At 38.7% G+C, this 22,144-nt stretch overlaps 1 protein-coding gene across 2 annotated transcripts in view; it reads right to left on the bottom strand.

Annotated features, from left to right (window-relative positions):
- The window catches only part of UNC5C (unc-5 netrin receptor C), a 334,610-nt gene that overhangs the window by 36,340 nt on the left and 276,126 nt on the right, over nucleotides 1-22,144 (bottom strand). The window contains exons 8-11 of one of the 2 annotated variants that reach the window (XM_040966791.1): nucleotides 7,408-7,464; nucleotides 5,215-5,406; nucleotides 4,258-4,602; nucleotides 1,381-1,468 (exon numbers count right to left, since the gene is read on the bottom strand). In XM_040966791.1, the coding sequence (XP_040822725.1) occupies nucleotides 1,381-1,468; nucleotides 4,258-4,602; nucleotides 5,215-5,406; nucleotides 7,408-7,464 (682 nt within the window). The remainder of the gene's footprint in view (nucleotides 1-1,380; nucleotides 1,469-4,257; nucleotides 4,603-5,214; nucleotides 5,407-7,407; nucleotides 7,465-22,144) is intronic. The other variant, XM_040966793.1, reaches the window with a different exon arrangement.

The following is a 22,144-nucleotide window of genomic DNA, read 5'->3' on the forward strand; positions in this document are numbered from 1 at the left end:
TGCAAACGTCTTGATGGATGGATGCATGTAATGCCAACCTTCTTGCTCTGGACAAGAGCAAGAAAAATAAAATTATAAAATGATCTTGGAGTTTGCTGTTTTTCTCCTGCATAGGACAGAAGCTTTGTGGGCCTTTGAAGGTTGCTTTGCATTGGGAATAGGAAAAAAATGAATATTTGATGTGGGTAAATACAAGACCTGTAGTGATTCTCTGTAGCTCACTCTGAAAGCATGAATAATGTTCCAGAAATTTTATTTTCCTAGACAGGCTCGTGGCTGTGTAGGCTAAAGTATACCACCTGAGAAAAAAAAGTTTCTGGGTCATACTGAGTAAAAATACCAACATTGCCTCCTGGGAGCACAATGAAAGCTTTTTGGCTACTGAAGATCAAGACTGAAAATTGATGTTCTTCTAATGAAGAGAGGAGGGGAGAAAAGACAGAATACATGAGAACGACAGTCCGCCTCTGCCTCTGTCACGTGTGCTGAATACAGAGGCCCGGGCTGGCATGCTCATCTGCCTCCCTTCGGGAAAGACATTCGAAATTCCACAATGACGATCTCCACTGAGATAGCATCTCTTATTTTAAAATCTTTTTGTTCACAGAGTATAATTCAGGGGTCTGGAGCACAATATACACACACACACACACACACACACACACACAGACATACACACACACTTCAACGGGCCAAGAAGGCCCTTTACAACTTGTTAGAGGCCAATTGAAACTTGAATTTAGGATTTCTAAACTCTGCTTGTTATTTTTACTTGAAATAACCTGATTATGATATGACACAGTGCATGCAGCTTCTGGGTCTTGAGGTAGTTTTAGTCAGGCCTAGGCCCATTTTAGAAGACCTCAGTCTGCTTTTAAGAGTGAAACAGAGATAGTTTGAAACGCTGAAGCCAGAAGAAAGCATGATAAGAAAGAAAGGCTTGGTTGAGGTGGGAAGAGCAGCTCTGTGGGTGAAGGGCTATCCAAACATTTGTAGCGTTTAACCCCATAATGAAAACAGGTTGGATTCTGGGTCAGGCCACTCAAGTTGACATCTCTGTGTCTGTTCTTGCCTCTACGGGCCATCTCTGGCTCACAGATCCAACCATGTCATTGCTCCTATGTTCACCTATCTACTTAGGCAAAAGATCGCTGGCCTTCCACCCATACTCAATGTCCCCCAAAGTGCCTGGAGCATCCATCACGCATGAAGAGCAGCCGAACTTGGCCTTGTGTAGGTCTAGGGAACAATAACACAACAGTAGATACAAGAAGTAGGGCACTCAGGACAAAAGCATGCTATGTGTGTGGTTCCGATTGTACAGTTTTTCCCCAGTTAGATATTGTAAAATCAACTGTGCCAGAAAAAAAGCATATTTACCTCATATTTTCTTTCCTGTGTACAGTCACGTACATTTCGTAGACTCTCCCTTGGGGGATGGCCCCAGCGGGAATCAGCAAGCTGACTCCTGAATAGCAAAAGAGAAAAAGCAGGCAGTAAGATCCCTGAATCAAAGGGAACTTTCTTAGCATGCCCCACAGCCAGTCAAAGAAAGTGGGGAGGTTTTGTGACCTTGCAACCACAGGCCTCACCCCCTTTTCTCTGAAGATCTGGACAGATTTGTAGTGTTCTGCTTTCCTTCGTTAGTGGCCTCATTTCTTATCACAGCTCCCTCTGAACTGCTATGGAATTACTTAAAGGGATGATGTAATTTTTTTTAGCTCTTGTTTCATTTAAAGAATAGACAGATGGTTTCACTGTTGTTCTACTTGTAAAGTAAGGGGAAAACCAACAACTGACATTAAAATTTCAAGCAGCTGTAATGATGCATCATTTCTAAGTTAAAAAAAAAAGTTCTGAAAGGATTCAAAATCAGAGAATTGCTAAAACTATAGTTTTTTTTTTTTTAAACCATCCATTTCTTTCTGGGTAATCTGGTTAGCTTCAATATTATTCCACAGAAGAATATGATCTGCTAAAGAACTTCTTAAAATTCTGTTTAACTCCAGGAGGTAAAGAGCAACTGGCAGTTCAATCACAGCAGGTCACTGTGTCCTGCAGGGTAGGTCATTGACGCTACTTTCTTGAGTTGTTTTCTAGGGTGATTGTGCTCCATGGAGGGGTTTGAAGATCTGAGGTTGCATTGGGACCACTGGAATGTTTGTTAAAACACGAATGACAGGACGCTACTCCAGGACTTTCTGACTCTAGTGCGGGACTAGACACAGTGCAGTGCAAGCAACTGGCGAGGCGATGCCCATGATGGTTGTCTGAGCTTGATCCGTAGGAACTACTAGCCTATACTAGTCATCTTCCCGGAGAGCAGTGCAGGATGAACAAAACTCTGAAAATGTTAAGTTCCAGCATGTCACTCTCATGAAATGTAGTTTAGTTGAGTTCAATAAAAAAATTTATGGAGCATTTTTTTGTGATTATAGGGTTTGGCATGGTTGTGAATGCCAGGAAGTAAAAGATAGTGTTGTTGTCTTTGAGTAACCCAGCCTTCAAGCAGCAAGGAAACCGGATATGGCAAATGAAGGTGGTGCAATGTGATAGCCTTCCCTCTTCCCCCACCCCCAGAAGGAAGGTAACTTGAGAGCCATGTGTGGTGGGAAGTGCAATGCCATGATGATGAGTGGGATGCTTTGTGAGGGGCAGAGTGGCAGCGAGAAGACTACACACAAGGCTACTAAGACTCTGTATTTTCATCTGTTCAATCCATTGAAACCATAGACTACAGTGTCATGTTTTGGAGAAGAAGAAGAAGAAAACCCACATAGCTATAATAAACAGAACATGGCCTAACATCTATTGCTTAACTCTTGTTATTCTGTTAAATAACTATTGTTACTTTGTTAAATGAACACTATCATTAATAATACAATGTATGCTGAGCATCATTTTTTGGTTCACATGAAGTATTTCAAATATACTCATTCACTCACTTTTATTTAGCAAGACTTTATAATGACTTACATATTAAAGGTGGAAGGTATAGAAATGGCAAGGAAAAGTATAATCTAATGAATATCCTAGAAGAAAAGAACTTAATAATCCACAAAGTTTAAACAATGGGAGAATAGGGTGTGTTTGGATGCATTCATTTGATGGACTTATGGTTTCCCTGAGTATGCAATCCATTGGAAATGCAAGAAAGTATAACGCAAATCATAAAACTATGCATATGTTGAAAAAATTAAGTGATGTTCTATTCAACACTTCAATTTTATCAAAATATCCTTTTAAAGGTATGTGGGGGGAAAGTTACCAGGGCACTGAAATGGGAGACTAAATCAGCGGACTAATCAAGGACAATTTTGTGATCAAGCTTGGTGATACACTACTCATTGTATCACTTAACTTTCTTTTTTAAGATAACAATTATTAACACTTTGGGCCAATGAAGATGCTTTTTACTATCATACCCCCAAACCTACAATCTTGTCTAAAAGAATTAAAGAAGATGCAGAAAGGAGATTATTAAGCCTCTTGTGTTCATGGTTCCAAAACCATTGCTGTATTCATTAATGAATACCAATCTTTCGATATTAACTCAGGTTCACCTTTGCAGAACTTTCATAAAGCTTGTTTTATTGGTGCTGGCATTCCATGAAACAAGCTGAAAAAAAAATAATGCTACAGTTCCCTGATAAATGTTAGAGTCCAGAGGGAGAAATCAGAGCTTGATGGTAGCGCCATATAAACATCCTGTGATCCCACAGTGTATATGAAAGAGTTAATAAAATAAAGATTCATGTCTGATATATTATTCTCTGATCACCTAAAAATTCTGAAGTTGCTTCCTGTAACAAATCAGAACTGAACTGACTTATTTTCTAATTAACTGTCCCTTTTAAAGTATAACGACAGCAGGGAAGACCTCTGTCTTGATACTGCCTTCTAAAATTCTATTAAGAAGATGGTCCATGACAGTTTGAAATCACAGCTCAGCAAAAAAGTTGTAAGTGAAATATTTCTAGAGGAAGTATTTTCACAGCAGGCTGGGGGAAGACAAATGGCTTTGCTGAGTTGGTCTGATGTAACGTTTCACTTAAATCGAAAAGAGATTTGATTTAGGTAGGATAACTTGAGTTCACCACTACAGAGTTCATGCGTAAGGAAGGTTCACAATGCCAATTTTAACCTCTCAGGTCTAATCAAGACAAATGAAAAAAAAAAAGAAAAAAAAAAGGATCTGGGTACCCAAAAAGTATATGTTGAAATGACATGTTGGAAGTTTAAACTGTCATGCATTACCTGAGTTGGGAACAATGAGGTGGCCGCCGAGGGAGTTGAAGGTGCCGAACGCAGTACAAGACGGATCCGTCTGCCTTGCCAGACTCTGGTTCTTCAGGGTGAGAGCCTCATTCTCCAGCAAGGATTGGGTCATCTGGGGGGACAGCTTGGATGTAAACTCAGACAGGTCATCCTGGGGAGTGACAGTACCTGACGTGTTAAACACTTTGATTTTCAGGTTGGGCAGTGGATCCAGAATGGGAGAATTGGTCATTGGGATTTTGTCTGAGACATCGTGTAGGGCATAGACGGGGCCCCTGTACATGGCTGCAGCTGAAGTGAGGTCTGGAGGCACCGCCAGAAGATCTGTAATGGGAAGAAAAGAGAGTCCCATTTGCATCCTCACATTCCCTGAGCCCAAAGCACACAGTTCAGTTAATACTGAAGAGGTACAATTCTAACTCACTGATGGAGTCTGGGCAATCAGAAAACTCACATCAATTTTTTATTGAGTAGAAATAAGTCGCCAAGCTCTTTCTGCATTTTCCTTTGAAGTCTATTCATTATACTCAAGGTGCTTAACCTTTTAATAAATGGAGTTGAACAATGATTTCCATGAGGCTACTGTTCAGTATGTGTTTCCTTTGTTGATACTGTGTCTATGAGCCACTGTGTTGGCACTAACACAAGAGGTCTTATTATAGTGGGGAAAAAGGAGACAGAAACTCAATCAGTCCTTTCTTCAGACAGAAGCTAAAAGATATGATAGAGCAACCTGTCAGAAAAGATAGCAAGGATGATTTGTGCACTTTGTCAACTCTTAATTGGTTATATGAGGGACATTAATTCCATGATGAACTAAATTGATGAAAATCACAGCCAGCTAACTCAGCTGACCCAACTGTTACTGATCTTGTAACCATAGAGGGACACTGCTTAGTTTCATGAGTGACAGCGTGACGTGCAACACCAACTGACCTTGTCTTGCTGCCTTAATGTTCACAGGCTGAAATCCTCCATTGAGTGCTGATGAGTCAATAATATCAGATTCAAAGTCACGGTGATTCTTTCGATATACAAATAGGGCCACAACTACGGAGATGGCAAGGCAAACAATCACGGCGATCACAATCCCAACATAGAGAGCAACATCATCTGAGTCAGGGGCGGCTGCAGGAAAGGCAAGCACCATTAGAACAACTGCTTATAGAAAGTGCCCACAGTGTACATATGTATTACTATAATTTTTGCTGACATTTATTGCCTTTTTTATAGGTTAATTTCAAATCTATTTCAAAAGCTATATAAAATGACTGTGGCCTTTCAGTGGAAAATTATCTCTGATTTCTTTTCCTTTCTAACGGTGCATCTATCCACCCACTAATCTATCTTATCATTGTGCAGCATAACAGACCATTTATTATTATGCAGCTAAAGAAACTGAGGTTAAAGCCAACCCAAACCACATGGGAAAAAAGTTTATTGCATATTTTGGATGGAAAAGTTTATAAGAGTTTTGCAATGCACTGATGTAGTTCTTTTAAAACATAAGTACCCTGGTAGAAACATTGGGTGTGTTTTGAACCTCTGTATTTACTGAACCAGAATATTTTAGCAACTAATCATTCCAGATCATGAACTGACTTTCCATAGCACTCCTGATTTTTCCTCAGTCAATGGAGGCGGTAGGTAGGAACCATGTAATTAAGTGAAAGCAAACATAAGGACCAGAAATGGTGGGGTCTGGAAGGTGTGTTTTCAGAAGCCCAGATATGGGGAGCAGAGGTTAATGCTGATAACTTTCCCCCAGTTCACAATATTGATGGAGATGCAATGTTATCTCTGAGAACCAAAGCTTTTCGGGATCCCTTGTGAGATTCACATTTGGGCTACTTATTATTGGAATAAAGCATAGCTTTGCTACGTGAGGTAAAGTTCTGGCTTAGTGATCAGAAAGGTCAGATTACCCTAGAGGGCAAGTAAATGCTTGACCAAAACAACATGTCGTTTCCTTGGAGCTGGTGTTGGTATAAAACAGGAACAGCAATCCTGGAAAAGCTACAGGTTACCTTGGTGGCATAGAACGTGATCCAGGTAGAAAATGTGATAGAAGCTGATAAGTACAACAAAGCTAACCCTTAGCTGGACCCCTTTTCATCTTTATGTCTTTGAGCTTCCTGTGACCTATAGAAAATGTTCAGCGAGGTTAACCAAACCTTCTCTATTCCCCATCCAAGAGGTGCTGGAGTTGTCACTTCACATAATCAAGAACAATCTCAAATGTTAGTTAAGTTTATATACCTGAATATTTGTAGAAGAAGAGGATTTTCAAATCTGTAGGTTTCATGGCCCCCTAAAATTTGAAGAACGACTGCTATCTCCTAAGGTACAAAGTCACATGGTTTATAAAAAGCGATAATGTTCTTCATTTGCCAGTGGCTCGTTTGATAACCCATGCTCTTCAGTTTGCTATTTTCATCCACTGGTAGGATAAATGAGTTCCCTACTAGAAAGTTGTTTATATTTTAACAGACTGTGAGTTTCATTTTCTTTTCCTTAAAATATTGTTCTCCCAAATGATTCTAGAATATCCTCTTTTTCATCAGTCAAGTCAACTATGGAAATTTTATTGCTGTTCACGTACACGCAAAAAAAACAGTGACATCCCAAATACTTTTGGTTGCACAAGTGCTGTGTTCAAAGTGCTGAATTCACTTTCATTGCTTTGTTTTATTTTAGGCCTTTTCAGCAGGATTGAGAACTCTAGTCAGAATATAATATTTCAGTCTTTAATGTTTTACTTTACTAGGTCATAATTACTTATTCAACATTCGTGCTTTCTCCTGCAGTGGATCTGCATTTCCTCAACCCTTTCCTTTTTAATATTTGAACTCTGCCCTTTATTTATATCATCATCTTTCATGAGAAAGTTTTGTCAACTACCAGGACTCAAACTTTGAATATCAGACTGATAGATTTTAAAGCTGGCAGAGATGTGAAATGACCCTTTCTTCTTTTCAACAGGAAAATCTAATTTGCTTTTCATGTTCGAATATATTAGGCTTCTGCTTCCTGTGTGCACATCTGTGATCCAAAGAAGAGTAAACTTGAACCAGGGGCAATAACATTAAATGATTATTCAGCAACATAAAATTCAAACATCAAACTTACAAGAAAATCCATATTCATTCTGGGTTCTCTGTTCAGTTGAAATAGGATAAATGAAACCTTGAAAAGAAAAAGAAAATGGAACAAAAATGGGAACAAAATCAAATTAATGAGGGAAACAAAATGGGAAGCATGAGAAATGGTTTAATTAAAAGAAAAGGAAAAGAAACCTGTAGTCCTTTCAAATTCTGGTTCAGCACAGAATTATGATTTTGCATCTCCTGTCTGCTCTGGAGCCTCACTGAGAATTAATAAGCAGGCAGATTGAATTTCAGAGCAAAAACTGGTCTCGAGTCACTAACTTCGGCGTGCTTAAAGTCTTTCTTTTATTGAGCATAAACTCTAATGGATCTAATTTATTTCAGACATCAAGGGTCATTAGCATAAGGAAAGTCTTTTTTCCTTATCCCTGCCATATGCTTTAATATCCAGGACATATTCAGGAAGGCTCTAAACACTTTTCCCCCCATTTTTATTTAATCATAACAGCTTGCTCTGGGTCTAGCAGGACTAAAGAAGACCTGTCTTCATTGGTCAAAGGCGAAATTCCCATTTACTGAGTTGGTTTGCCATCATCTCTCCCCTCTGTTGCAAACCTGCTTTTCAGATGTTCTTGTTATTTATTTGTTTGTTTATTTATTTATTTTTATCTATGATCCCTTTGGTTTAATGGATCCATCCGATACTGCTGAGGGACTGAACGGTTTCTGCATGTCATAGAAACTGGATTTTTTAAAATTTGAAATCAATCAATAGAACCTAGAGGTTGTAGGGTTATTTATTTAAAGCTTCAGAGGATTGGCATACAGTGGGTGAAAGAATAAATTCTTCCAAACTGAAAATGAAGAAGTAACACTGTAAACTTTTCTTTTCATATAGTGCATTCTGAAGTAGGAAGCAATTCTTTTTACTACTACCAACAACATAAGACTAACTGTAATAATGCAAAATGAAGAAAGATAATAAGCAAAAATGTGTAACGATGTGCATCTATGGAAAAATTTTACATCTGAACTTCTAACTGGCACCAAGAGTTCCCTAAGATTTAATATTTCAAAGCCTATGAATTAATCAAATACTATAGTGACATTTGGATTAATCAAATGACAGTGCATAGGAAGCATGTGAATTGAACCTTCCTAGTAATACTCAGGAGAAAAAAAAAATAGGGAAACTGCAGGAATTGCAATTAATTGGTTCCAAATGAAAAGTCTGTAAAGCTTTCAGACTTTGAATCGTGCCTCAGGTAGCTCCTCTGTAGTTTGCAGAACGCTCGGTCCTTACAAGCTATTTACCTATTTGAAGGAACTAATTCTGGAGAAACATGTAAGGCTACTTTAATGAAAGAGAAGTTTGCTGTAGCACAGACAGGTTTGCTCTGAATTAAATTTTAATGCTTTCTTTTAGAGCAATGATTGCAACCTCCTACTTCGTTTTATAAATATTATATTCCTTATTCTAGTTGTCTGAGTCCATGTATTAGGTTTGATTTTCATTTTTAAACATCCCTCTGCAGTAATAACCTTTTTCCATTTGTATTCTGTGAACTCAATGAAAGGACATCTGGGACATACACAGGCTTTATAAATATCTGAAGGCTTGTGACAAAGCAAGTTCACTGGTAGTTGTTGAGGCCAGATAGCACAGCAATCCTTCTGGAAGTGATAATACTAACAGAGAAATGTCAACAAGCTACTGTTATTATTTGCATGGCTCAGGGCAAGCAGATGAGTAAAAGCAGGCTACTGGAAATGTTCTAATATTCAGACTACCATTTTGGTCAGAATCAGCATGGTCTTTCGATGCAAGGAGACGTGACTCTCTGGGGAGATCTACCATGGCCTGAAGTCTATTCCTGTAAGAAGTTCAGATTCTTTCCTAGTTTATGTCTTTACTTCTTAACAGATTTTCAATTCTTATCAAGCAAAACTGAGAGTCAAGAAAGGAATGGCATAGTTTTGGTTTTAACTTCAACTTTTCCATATTTATGTAGATTTGGACACTCAATAAATCTTTCTATGCCTGTTGGTATATCATTGAGATTTATGTGTATTTGAAGGAACAGGATTTAGAATTCATTCATTTATATATTTACCTAATATTGTTGAACTCTCCTACACTAAGCCATATATATTCTTTGCTGGTTTCATGCAATTTACATCCTAGTTTAACAGAAAATAACCAAGTAAACAAAAGCTAATTTTAAATACTGAAAAGTCCTTTTACAAAGGAGGAATGCAGTGTGACTGGGAATAGAGGCATGTCCATTGAAGACAATTAGACAACCACTTTTTAGTTGAGATAGAAATCTGAGTTGCAGTTTCAATCATGAGAAGGCATCAGCCAAGTGAAATCAAGAGATACTTCTGTCCTATGATTGAGCACAAACAGTGCCAGACTCCTCACGCATGAGGACATTTCAAATTAAAATGCATATTTTGATGCAAAAAGGTTTTGAAATGATGGGCATTTTGTTTTACAGTATGCATTCTCCATGAACCTTTTGAGAATTTCTAATGAAAACAGTGTTAAAAGGGAAGTGAGCAGGATGAGGAAGTGAGGAGATGGGGTCAGGAGGCTAGGCCAGATATTATGGGCCTGATAACCTTTCAATTTTATTTTACAAATGGATTGTAAGAAAAACTAAATGGTGTGGCCTAATGATAACCTACCAATATTTGTATCAATATGTCTGATGGAGAGTCTATATTCATGGTAGATCAAAAGTGATATCAAAATAAAATTCCATGTGCAAAATAAAACATTACAGTTATTGCTCAAAGCCATTTTGGACCAATCTAGTCAGTTGTTTCCCATGCAGTCTCTGTGTTCATCAATGGTCCAACAGCTCAGTTTCCTCTGCTACAGTGGAACACTGATGAAGAGTTTTAGAAAGCAACCTGTGAAACTTTTCCATCCTTTTTCAAAACACTTGTGCACCTTCCGCAGTAAACCATCACTTCGGAGGCTGAGGATCAGAGAGGAGAATTACTCTTCCATCCCATAAACAAGGGGAAGAAAGAACCATTTTCTAGAATTTGTTTTTAGGCTGCTCCATCTGATCCGTCTTCCCTGGAACAACAGGGGACATTTTCTGCAGCTAATGAGGTTTCCTGCTGAGAGTGGTCCCAGCAATAATGAAAAATAGCATTTCTGGCAGAACACAGTGTACAATAATTGTTTTCACTGTCACTCCTGACAGCCTGCTTCGTAAGTTAGAGGCTTCCGTTAACTTTTCTGTTACTTGAAAGCAAGTGAAAAGAAAAAGCACCAGGCCCGTAAACCAAGGCCATGGAGCATCCATGACTTTGACTTCTTCAGTCTCATGAACTAAAAATTTCATCCATGTCCCTTCCGCTTCTCCATTTATGACATTGGTCAAGTTAGCTATGTATCAGTTTTGAAATCAGTATAATGGGATGCAAATAATTGTTTCCTTAGCTATAGAATGGATAAAATTTATAAAGTGCTAGAATCTTGCATATACCCAATGAGCATAACCATACCAAATTTATTTTTTCAGAATCAATATTATTCTATTGCACAGGTACAGGTTAAAAAGTAGGTTTGGAAGGGCTGGTATTTGCAGAGTTAATCCAGTCGATTATTGAATGAGTGAGCTGAGGAAACATATTTGGATTTCAGTTACCCCAGACAATGCAGAGACAAAGAGCCCCAGTTGAGAAACTGCGATTAACACACTCCTGTGAGTACAGTGAATTTTCTCACCCTCTCTGTTGAAAAAGGTTTGTGCATAACCTTTGTGGTTGGCAAAGATATGTTAACAGGTTTCTGAAGCACTTTTCTAAGGCAAAGTTGCAAATTGAGCTTTTGGTTTCCCCAAAAGAGGTGATGCCTCCAAAAGACATGTCTGTAAACGAGGCCCTGGTGGAAGTGGGCTGATTGTGGAGTTTCGGTTTTTGTCATACGATTACGTGATTAAGTGATTGCTTTTGGCACTTAATGTGGTGTTTAGTGAGGATACCAAATGTGCGGCTACTGGAGGTTCGGGGAAGTGCTTTCTGCAAAATGCTCCCATTGATAAGACTGAACATCCCCAATCTCAGGCTGAGAAAAGGTGCCCAGGGTAGGGCGCTTACTCCTGTTGGCTGCTGCCACGCCCACAGCAGGGCCCCGGTTTCACAGGGAACACTGGTATCCTATATTCCAGTCTATCTCACTTTTCAAAGGAAAATAATATTTATTTTTATTTTCCAAGATCTGGGGGAATAGGGAATGGAGGAAGTTTGGTTAGAGAGAGAAATTTTAAGGAAGCAAAGGCAGTTTAAAAACTATAGTAGGCTGCTTTGATGCGTCTTTTCCCTTGAAAGTCGTCTCATAATTGCTCAAAACTTCAAGAGATGATCTTGGCTGACTTTTCTTCCAATGAGGAGGCCTAGCCCTAAAGGTGGGAAGTGTTACTGTCAGTTACCCAAAGCCATGGTTTTCTATTGACTTTAAGCTGGCTCAATTCTGTCAGTAAGCTCATGACATTATCTAACTGTGCATGTGATGTGGACAGGAGAAGACAGCTGAAAATAATCATGGCTTTATTAAACTTTGCAAAAAAAAAAGAAACAAGTGGTTTTTATGCTACAAATAATATCTTTTGTGAAAAAAATATCAATCACACAGATGTGCGAAATATCCTACCTTCTGATCATCACTGGCTAGATTTTAATTCCTCAAAGCCAAGGCGATGCTGTCACACCTTGGTGTCACTCAGGATGTTAGAGTTAAAGCACGATGTTGATGGGTATTTGCTATCTTAACTTCTCAGAGCATGCGGTGGTAAAGACACTTGCTTGATATGGCAGAATGGTCAGACTAGAGCTAAGATTGGATTGCAGCTGCCAGGCCTTGGCTGCATAGCCCAGCAGGGACTGTATGAGCACTAACTGAGTTTTTAATGAGCAGAGATAAGGAAATCAAGAAACAGGCTTGATGCCTTCTTGCCTTTACTGTGATCAAGTGACTGAACGAGATAACATTAATGATTTAGGCTATAAAATATGTCTTCTTTGAAAAATTCTAATGAATCAAGCAGCCCTCTATTGCTTTTGATCCCCATGGAATATTGTCTGTTCACATATGTTGTGAAACAATGCCACATTGGGACATAATGAGGAAAGCTTGAAGGCAAGCAGGAGGGCATTAAGAATATCTACCCCCCTCCTTTTTGGTTGGGTATTTGGTAACTAGTGGAGAGTTTTAACTTTGACATGCCTATATATAGATTTTTCCCTCTGGTTGTTCCATCAGCTTTGGTCACTGGGTTCTCAAATCAAAGGGGGCAAAACAACAACCATATTACATATTTTGTTCCTTCATCTTTGGTTACTGGGTTATCAAGTTTCAGAAGACAAAACAGTGATGATACTATATATTTTGTATCTTGCAGGAATTTCAGATTGAATTGTCATCCTAGTTACTTCCCATATAATGAACGATTCTTGGTACTTGTTGCTTCTGACTCCAATCTACATGGCTAATCTGCTTGAGTCTACTTAATACCGGAAAGGTAGAATGGTTATAGCCTTACAGAGTGTGTGAGAATCTTGTAATTATGTTTTTCTTGTGCAAAAGAAGCTGAGGCATAGAACTGAGACAACCTATCTAATGGTTGTTAGCATTCATTGCTATAGAATGTGGCATTCTTCTGCCTGTAGAGCATTGGCAAATGCGCATGTTTATTCGTTTCGTCTCTTGATGGTCACCATTTCTGAGGCATATGATGTTCCTTCTTTAAATATTTACTTATCACAAAGCTTTATGCCAAAAACAATGTGGGGAACATACACTTTCAGCCATCTCATGAGCACAAGGCTCTCTAGTTACAATGGAATCTAAATGCAAGGCTTGGAGTAATGCTTTGTTTGTCCCACCCTCAAATCAAGATCCCATTTGGAAGTTGTTTCATTCGAGGGAGGAAACTTCTTTTTGTGGCTTAAATATTTTAATGTAATGAAGATCCAAGAAAAACCGTACACAGGGATTCTGTGTAGTCTTTGTGAAATCCTCAATTGTGGTTTCTAAATGCATGAACTCTTCTGTATGAAAGTACAGATTTTTAACTTACCAAGGATTGCGTTAGTGTTAGTCCTATTTACGTGTCGGAAGTGTACAATAGACAACATTAGAAGACCTCTCCTCCCACGGTGATGTTATTTTTAGAAGCATCTATGTTCCCAAGGGGTTGTTCCCTCTCCTTGACCTGGTTGCACGGTCTTTTTGTCAATGACGTTGTATTAAGCAAAAATATGGGTTTTCTTTTTTTTCCTTCATCTCATTTATGTTGTTTCTGATGTAAATGTTCGTATTAAAAACCTCAAGGGCTGTTCAAAAATCAACATCCCAGATTTCCTCTTCTGCTTTTAGGTCAGTTCTTATCTAGCAATCCCATCAGTGCTTCACTAATGATGTCAAAGGTCAGGCCTGTCAAAGACACCCAGAGTCATTTATTATAATTTACCACTCTTTGGAGGCCTCAGTTATTGATGGGGCTTAAGCAACTCCAAATAAATGAATACATAAATTCTAAGAAATGACAACCAAAATTGAAAAGAACATTTGCTTATCACTCATGTCAGCTGTCTAAATTGTCATGGTAATTTGCCACACCACTTCAGAGGACATTTGGCTATGCCTCGCTAAGCTGATCCACAGCCCTGTCCCTAACAACGTGCAGCCACACTCCCTGCAAATGAAGAGCAGATAACAAGCATCCCAGGATGTAAACATGTCTTATCTTCAGACTCAGCGCAAGTGAGACTTAACTGCCTGACATTTAACTTAACAGTTTGGTAAAATCAAACTCAAAGATCAGCTACCAAGTAATTGCATGTAGTTGAGTCCATCCCCTTCCAAGCTCCTCTAAGGAGAATAATAAATGGTCCTAATCAAGAGGCAGTCATATTAGTATCCTTTCTCTTGATAGAAAGAGGAAAAGGATGTAGAATCTTGATGAGACTGTTTTCTAAAAGGCATTCTCTAGCTGCTAAATTGTGATGCATCAGCCAACAGCCCAAACAAAATGTGATCCCCAAGGATCCCCACATAGCTGTGGTAGTCTGCATAGGGCACCTGTCTTGATGCACTCAGTGTTTCCTTTGCATCTAGAACCTGGAGATGTTGCCCATGTCTCCTTACACCAAGCTGCCTGGGGCTCCATGGGTGTTTGTCAGGTTTCTGTGGGCTCAAGTTCCTAACCACATCCCCACATTCAAAAGCAGGAAAATGTTTGGCCAGAAAGGAAAGAAGTAAACCACACTTAGAGAGATGAACGAACGCACACTGAGATGAACAGGCAGTCCACAGGCAGGATATTGACTTGCTGGCTGGGACACTGTGCATATCAAGAACTATACAAACAAAGCCATGACATCAACTTCTGAAAAATAGATAAAAGTATTTACTGTTTTGCACTCATAATTATTCTTTCTTATCAAACTGTTGTGTTGGCAAGAATTTTATTGGAAACTGGCTGGCACCTTCTCCAATGCCTACCACGGACATTTCTACACACCCAATTCTAAAGCCAAGACACGATGCGTTGTAAATCATATCCCCAACTTCAATGTACCTGGGATTCTGGGAGCCTTTGGTATGTAGTGTGGCCACACTACAATTTAAACCTGGCAGGTCCTGCTCCTTCCTCTGGTGAGAATTAATGGAAGAGCTGTGTGACATGCAAATGTTTTAATGAGTAGAAAGTGCTAAATTTGCAGAATGCATAGCATTTTAATTTCCCAAAGTCAGGAAGTTCATTGATGCAAACACAATTCTAGGCAGCCCTTGTTTGTAAATTGCATTTTTAAATTTGTCTACTGTGGCATACAGCCTCTTTAGCAGCAAAGAGCCAGTCTAAATTCAGATTTGAATGATTGTGTACGCCTTTGTGGAACTCCAAACTTAAAAATGGGATTAAAATCCCATTTGAAATCCACAGAAATAGTAACGGGAGTGGAATAATCTCATCTGGTGTATTCATGAATATATGTAAATCATCAGTTCTGAACTAAACCACAATATAGTCTTTAGATTGGTGCTTTAAAAATTAAGAGGTAGGCATGGGTTAAGCTATTAAATGCCAACCCTAGCAAAACAGGTCTTAGTGTGGATTCATTATGAAGGTTATAAAAGTTATTCATTCTTAGTAATACCAATGTATTGCAATGTAAAAGGCAAATACGTCTGTTTGCTGAGCCTGTTTGGACAGTTTCTGAGTGCCTTGTTCTTTCTTTCTCATTGTCTTCTGCTGACTCTCTACCTGCATTTCTCCTCTGTCTCTCCATGTCCTTCATCTCTTTTTGTCTCTCATGACACCTTTCATGTGAATCCTAAATCGAAAACCTATTGCAAAATATAAGGATGGGGCTACTTTTTTTTTTTGCCATTTTAGGAGTGATAAACAGAAATCAAAATGTTTTCAAATAATACAATGGACTGCCTATAATACCTTCTAAATGAAAATATATTCTGTTTATTGTCAAGTAAAAACAGTAAATCTGTTAATAATGTTGAATTCCTTTCTCTCTTCAGAAAGAGTAAACCTGTACATTTAGCAGTTCTAGCACTTGGAGTGATTCCTCTCTTGTTCAAAGTAATCAATGCTGTTTAGTGTACTGAAGAACTTTAGTTTATAAAATGCTTACTTTCTTTAAAAAATTAACAATGTGGTCATAAAGCCAAAATGTCTACTTTTCTCTGGGACATTAAGTGCCTCTGATGATCTCTAACTCCTCTTTAATAATGTATTTTAGTGAAATGACATCAATTCTGGATGTTCTTACTTTGAAGGCACCAAGACATCATCTGCAAAGCAGGAACTACTTTTTCAGGTCAATGAGACCATATTCAATAACTATATATTATACTTGAAGTGACATCAGTTACACAGGAATGGTCGAAAAGCTTTGCCGAAAAAATTGCTTAAAGACAGGAATCTTGTTTTCACAAGCGAAATTACACATCATTTAAAGAACTGGCTTTTCTCCAACTGTCTAAGAATAAATATGGTTGTGAGGACAGAGTGATAGACATATAACATACAAGAAGGAAACATTGCAGAAACTGTAATTTGATTCCAAATTATCATGGAATCAAAATACTTGGTTTATGGAATATAAATAGCTCTTACCAATTAGGCCTTCATACTGTTTTTTTTTTTTGCAATATCTATATTTATAATATAATTTAAATCAATGTCACAAAATTCCCAGGACAAATCACTACTACTACTGTCTCCCAAACCCAAAGGCACCTGCTTTGAAGAATGCTGAACTTCTGGACAATCTATAACTATTGCCATAATGGGTGCTAAGCATAAAGAACGTGCAAAATAGAAAACATGAAAACATATGGAAAATGTACAGATTTTGTTCTTCTTTGTTCTAAACTGACTTTGACAGAGTTCAGATCAGATGCATTTATGAAAGTACTGAAAAAACTAGAAGTTAAGAAACTTTAGAATCTAAAAAATGTTTCTTGGGGCTGGTGCCATGGCTCAACAGGCTAATCCTCCACCTAAAACCACGTGTCGGTTCCTGTTGCAGCTGTTCCACTAACAAGCCAACTATCTGTTTATTGTCTGGGAAAGCATCTGAGGATGCCCAACGTCTCTGCAATGCTTTGCACATGTGGAAGAACAAGGGGAAGCGCCTGGCTTCTGGCTTCACATCAGCTCAGCTCCAGCTGTTGTGGCCATTTGGGGAGTGAACTAGTGGATGCAAGATTTTTTCTTTTTCTGTCTCTCTGTAGATCTGCCTTTCAAACAAAAATAAATAAATCACAAAAAGGAAAAAAAAATTCTTTTGGTACAAATTTTGTTTGAAATGTACACATTTTTATATGTTTTCACGAAATTTTTGAGGAGCTTCACATCAATCTGTATTCTGCTTTTCCAAGTTAACGCTGCACAAATATTTTAACTAAGGTATCATGCTGCATTTTTATGGACGCACTATGTATTACTAAACTGTTTGGTTTTTTTTTTTCATTTAAAATATTGCTTGGCAGGTGGAGAGAGTGGGGGAAGGAGGTTGGTCCCATTTACGGGTCCTTCATTTGTGGATGGAAGCCCAGGCTGCCATATTAGTAGCTGGCAGTTGGCTTCTTGAGCCCTCATTGCTGACTCCCATATTCACGATGAGCGGGATGCTCAAGTCAGGAACCAGAGGGAGAAACTGAATCCAGAAATGACAATATAGGACACAGGTACTGACCAGCAGCATCATTGTGAGGTTAAATGCTCCTCACTAAGTTATATGTATAGACAACAGTAAAATATAAAAGCACATAGGCACATTTTGCTTATGGTTAAGGAGGTCTCCTTTGGCCACAGTGACCTTAACTTGTTATGTTGCTTCTCCAAATACTAGGAAAAATTTAAAGCTTCTCTTGTAATATAAGTTCTTATTCAACTAGTTGTTTTCAAAAGTAGTTGATGAAAAATTTCAATTTTCACTGATATTTGAGAAAAATAAAACTTATTAAGTCTATCTTACACAAATACAACAGCCTGGCAAATAATCTAGAAAAGTAGTGATTATTCATTTGAAAATTAAACATCTTAAAACCTTCAAAGTCTGAATAAAAGAAAATGCTAACTTAAAATTATTGGTAAAGCAATGTCTAATATATGCATATTATGTATCCATGACGTGAAACAGAATTGATTACCACATGAAACTTGAATAAGAAACGATTCAATCTGATAATCAAAATCCTCAATCAGACATTTTAAATTAAATATTGAACAATATTGTAAGTTCCATCTCATTTTTTACAAGTCTCTCCTTCACTTTTTCCTTTTCTCTCCCTCCCTCCTGCCCTTCCTTCCTTCCTTCCTTCCTTCCCTCCTTCCTTCCTTCCTTCCTTCCTTCCACAGTAGAACAACAGAGAGGGAGGAAAAAAGAGAGAGAGGGAGGGGGAAGGGATTGAGACAGGAGAGAAAGAGAAAAATATTGTCTATCCATTATTTCAGTCTTCAAATGGTTGCAAAATCCAGGACGTGGAAAGGCTGAGGATGGGCATCAAGCGGTCTACCTGGGTTTCCTATAATGGCAGCACAAACCCAAGGACTCGGGCCAGCCTCTGCTGCTTTCCCAAACACAGTAGTGGGGAGCTGGATCAGGAAATAGATGGCAGGCTCTGGAACTGGCATTCCAGTTTGGGATACTGCCGTTCTAAGTAGCAGCTTAATTTGCTGTTCCATAAAGCCAACTTCTTAACTTTTTGCAAAAACAACACACAACTTACTTATTTCGTCAAAAGGTAAATTGACCAATAGAGTGAGAGTGAGAGCAGGAGTGAGCAATCAATGACGTGCTGTTCACTCCCCAAACGTCTGCAAAAGACAGGTCTATGCCAAGTCAAAGTCAGGTAGGGGGAGCCTCCTTTGGGTCTCCTAGGTGACCATTTGAGTGGGAAGGACTCAAGTATTTGGGCCATTATCCACTGTCTTATTGCACACCCATGTAATAGGAGGAAGACTGGAACTGACAGATGTAGGATGTGGTGTATCAAGTGGCAATGTAACTTGCTAAGCCTTCTTAGCTTTAAGAAAAAAATATTTTTATTTGAAAGGCAAATATTACAGAGTGAGAAAAAAAAGAACTTCCATCTGCTACTTCACTCTTCAAATGATCACAGTGGTTGGAGATGGGTTGATCAGAAACCAGGAGGCTGGAGCTTCTTCTAGGTCTGTCATGTGGTGTAGGGTCCCAAGGACATGATCCAACCTCCGCTGCTTTTCCAGGTTTATCCCTCTGCAGTGGCTGGATTGGAAGTGGAGGAGCCAGGACACAAACTGTCGCCCCTTGGGGCTGCTGGTATCACAGGCAGGGGATAAACATGCTATGCCAAGGTGCCAGCCTCGCCACCTTTACTTATAATCTTTCTCTCTAATTAGGTTTTTAAACATGTCTCTCACAAACATTGTTACATTGAATTCTTCCTTTAATTCTCAATTTCTTTAAACAAATTACTTTAATTCTTTTATGTTATATTTAATTATTTTACGTTATATTTTATGTTTTATGTTATATTACTATTTTTTCCCTAAGCCACACATAGAACTTGGAAAAATTTAAATTAGTTTACACCTGCCCAAATTCCATGTTAATCCTGTCTATGATTTATTTGCATCTTATTTTTAACTGTCCCTGAATTTTTTTTCTGTGATTTTTTTTGATGAATCAAAACTACTTTAGAGTTTCAGCTGTTTAATCAGAGTTTGTGAAATTTTAATCTCGATTGTGCAAAAATAGTTCATTTTAATGCTTTATTGAGTAATATTGAATTTTCTAATCTTATTCTCATAGGTGCTTTAACCTCCCTTTCACTTCATCACTTATTTATTGTTCTCCTGAATTCTAGAAGTTTCACAGGATATATTCCAGTTCATTAATTTTCTTGTCAGTTTCTTATAAAGTTATGTCTGATTTGATTTTTAATCTCTCATTGAATTTTCAGTTTCAGAAAACATTTCTAGAAAACATATTTGAGTTTTTCCCAAATCTGTGTACCTTTAAACAAAAAAATCTGTTTAATTGTGCCTAGATTCCTCTTAAAAATCAGTTTGCATCTCCATTATTTTATGGGATTACCCCGACTATTCCATTACCTGTGTTAATAGGATGCTAGCTCGTTAACTGCGCTGCTGACTCTGCCTGGAAGTGATCACTTGGGGGAGTTCAGAGTTTATATTGAATGTGAACACTTTGAAGCATGCGCTATTTTTATCATAGACTATCACATTTCAGTTGTGGAAGGGTTACTATAAGATGGCCTACTGCTGGTACCCCAGAAGGTTTACCAGTTAATTATAACCCTTTTGTTTTTCTTCCTTGCACTGTTTCTTTATCTCCATACCAGAGCTGGGTGTAGGACTGTGGTTTTTCTAGAAGTTTTATTTAAGTGAGTATTTCATTTTCCTTTCCTTGCTGGGAGTTTTCCTGTGGTTTCCAGGGTTTAGTGTGTGCAGGGGCGGGGTGGGGGTGGGGAACCTCTGAGCTTTTTTTTTGCAGGGGTTGGGGGAGGCTGGAACAAAACTGTTTCTAGGCCCCAGCTTTATTTAGAGTTCTGGCTTCCACGTCTCAGCCTCAGGCTCCCACAAAGTCAAATCTTCTGCCTCATGGCCTAAATTAAACCCCAAACTCCCAGGTCCTGGGTCCTACATCCACTATGCCCACATGCTATTGGCATCTCTCACATAAGGGGCTCTGTAGGTTTGAGTTGTAACTTCATTTCTATCACTTAAAGATTTTTGCATCTAGTTTCTTCTGAATCTTTCTCTCTTCACTCCCGATTCTTGTGTGTGTCTTTTTAGCTTGTAATAGTTTATCCAATACTTCCATAATATTTGTATTTAAAATGCTAGTATTTTAAAAAAGATATACAGAGAGGAGGAGAGACAGATAGGAAGCTCTTCTGTCTGCTGATTCACTCCCCTAACAGCTCCAACAGCTGGAACTGAGCCAATCTGAAACCAGGAGCCCGGGGCCTCTTCTGGGTCTCCTACATAGATACAGGGTTCCAAGGCTTTGGGCCATCTTCATTTGGTTTCCCAGGCTGCATTCAGGGAGCTGGGTGGGAAACGGGGCTGCCGGGATTAGAACTGGTGCCCACATGGGATCCTGTAACATTCAAGGCAAGAAAGTTAACTGCTAGGCTACTGTGCTGGGCCCTAGAGATCTATTAAAGTGGGTGACTACAGAAGAAATATGTTGAGGGGAAAAAGAGAGAACAAGAACACACACAAGCTCCCATCTCTGGGTTCCTTCCCCAGTGGTCTGCAGTGGCTGGGACTGAGCCAGCCCAAGACGTGGCCCAAGAACTCATCCCTGCTCTCCTGAGATGGCACCAACAAGCCAACCACTGAAGGCATCACCGCCATCATCACCACCTCTCCAGGACGTTACCTGGCAGGATCCTGAATCCTGGAATTTAATCTGTGCAGTCTGATGTGGAATGTGAGTGCCTAACTGGCAACTACTTTTCCAAATGGCTGGCCCTGAATTTGGTTGTTGTCAACCCGGACACTGTTCTTTTCTACTTCTTTTATACTGTATTGATCTGCAGTACCAACCGAGCTCTTTACTTCTAAAACACTATATTTAAACATTTGAGACATTTTAATCCCATTTATATCCGCAAGATGTCTGGATTTCTCCATTATATCTAGACTTATATCAGAATTATTTGTATATAGTTTTAAATAGATTCAAAGTTTGTATCTCATATCTAGTTCAATGTTAAATAGGCTCACTTCATGGTGAGGTAATACTGTTACATGTGACAAAATTCTCCCAACATGGAGTATTAGATGGTAACTTGTAATTATCAATTGTAATCATCTGACTCTCTTTCCTACCTTGATTCTTTCATTATAGCTCTTGGTCTTCAAATTCTAGAGTCCTACATATATTTTCCACAAAATATCAGCTAAAGCAACACCATCATTTCTTTGCAATACTTTGGCAATATCATGTCAGAAACACCAAGCTCCCTGGTAAACAGAAATTACAGCTTGCACTGTAAAATACTATAATTATATGGTGCAGTCAGATCGCTGAGGTTTTTATCACTGAGGAAATCAATAGCAGTACAGAGCGCAATCCTATGTTAGACCGTGGCAGATATAGAAGGGCAGATAAAATAGTCTATTGACCCAGTAGGGGCTTTTACTACTGCATATCAGGGCTGTGGTGATTAACAGCTCTTTAGCTGAATGAATTTA

Source organism: Ochotona curzoniae, unplaced genomic scaffold, assembly GCF_017591425.1.
Source record: "Ochotona curzoniae isolate NIBS_2020 unplaced genomic scaffold, NIBS_Ocur_1.0 scaffold_4506, whole genome shotgun sequence".
In the NCBI taxonomy this organism is placed as follows: domain Eukaryota; kingdom Metazoa; phylum Chordata; class Mammalia; order Lagomorpha; family Ochotonidae; genus Ochotona; species Ochotona curzoniae.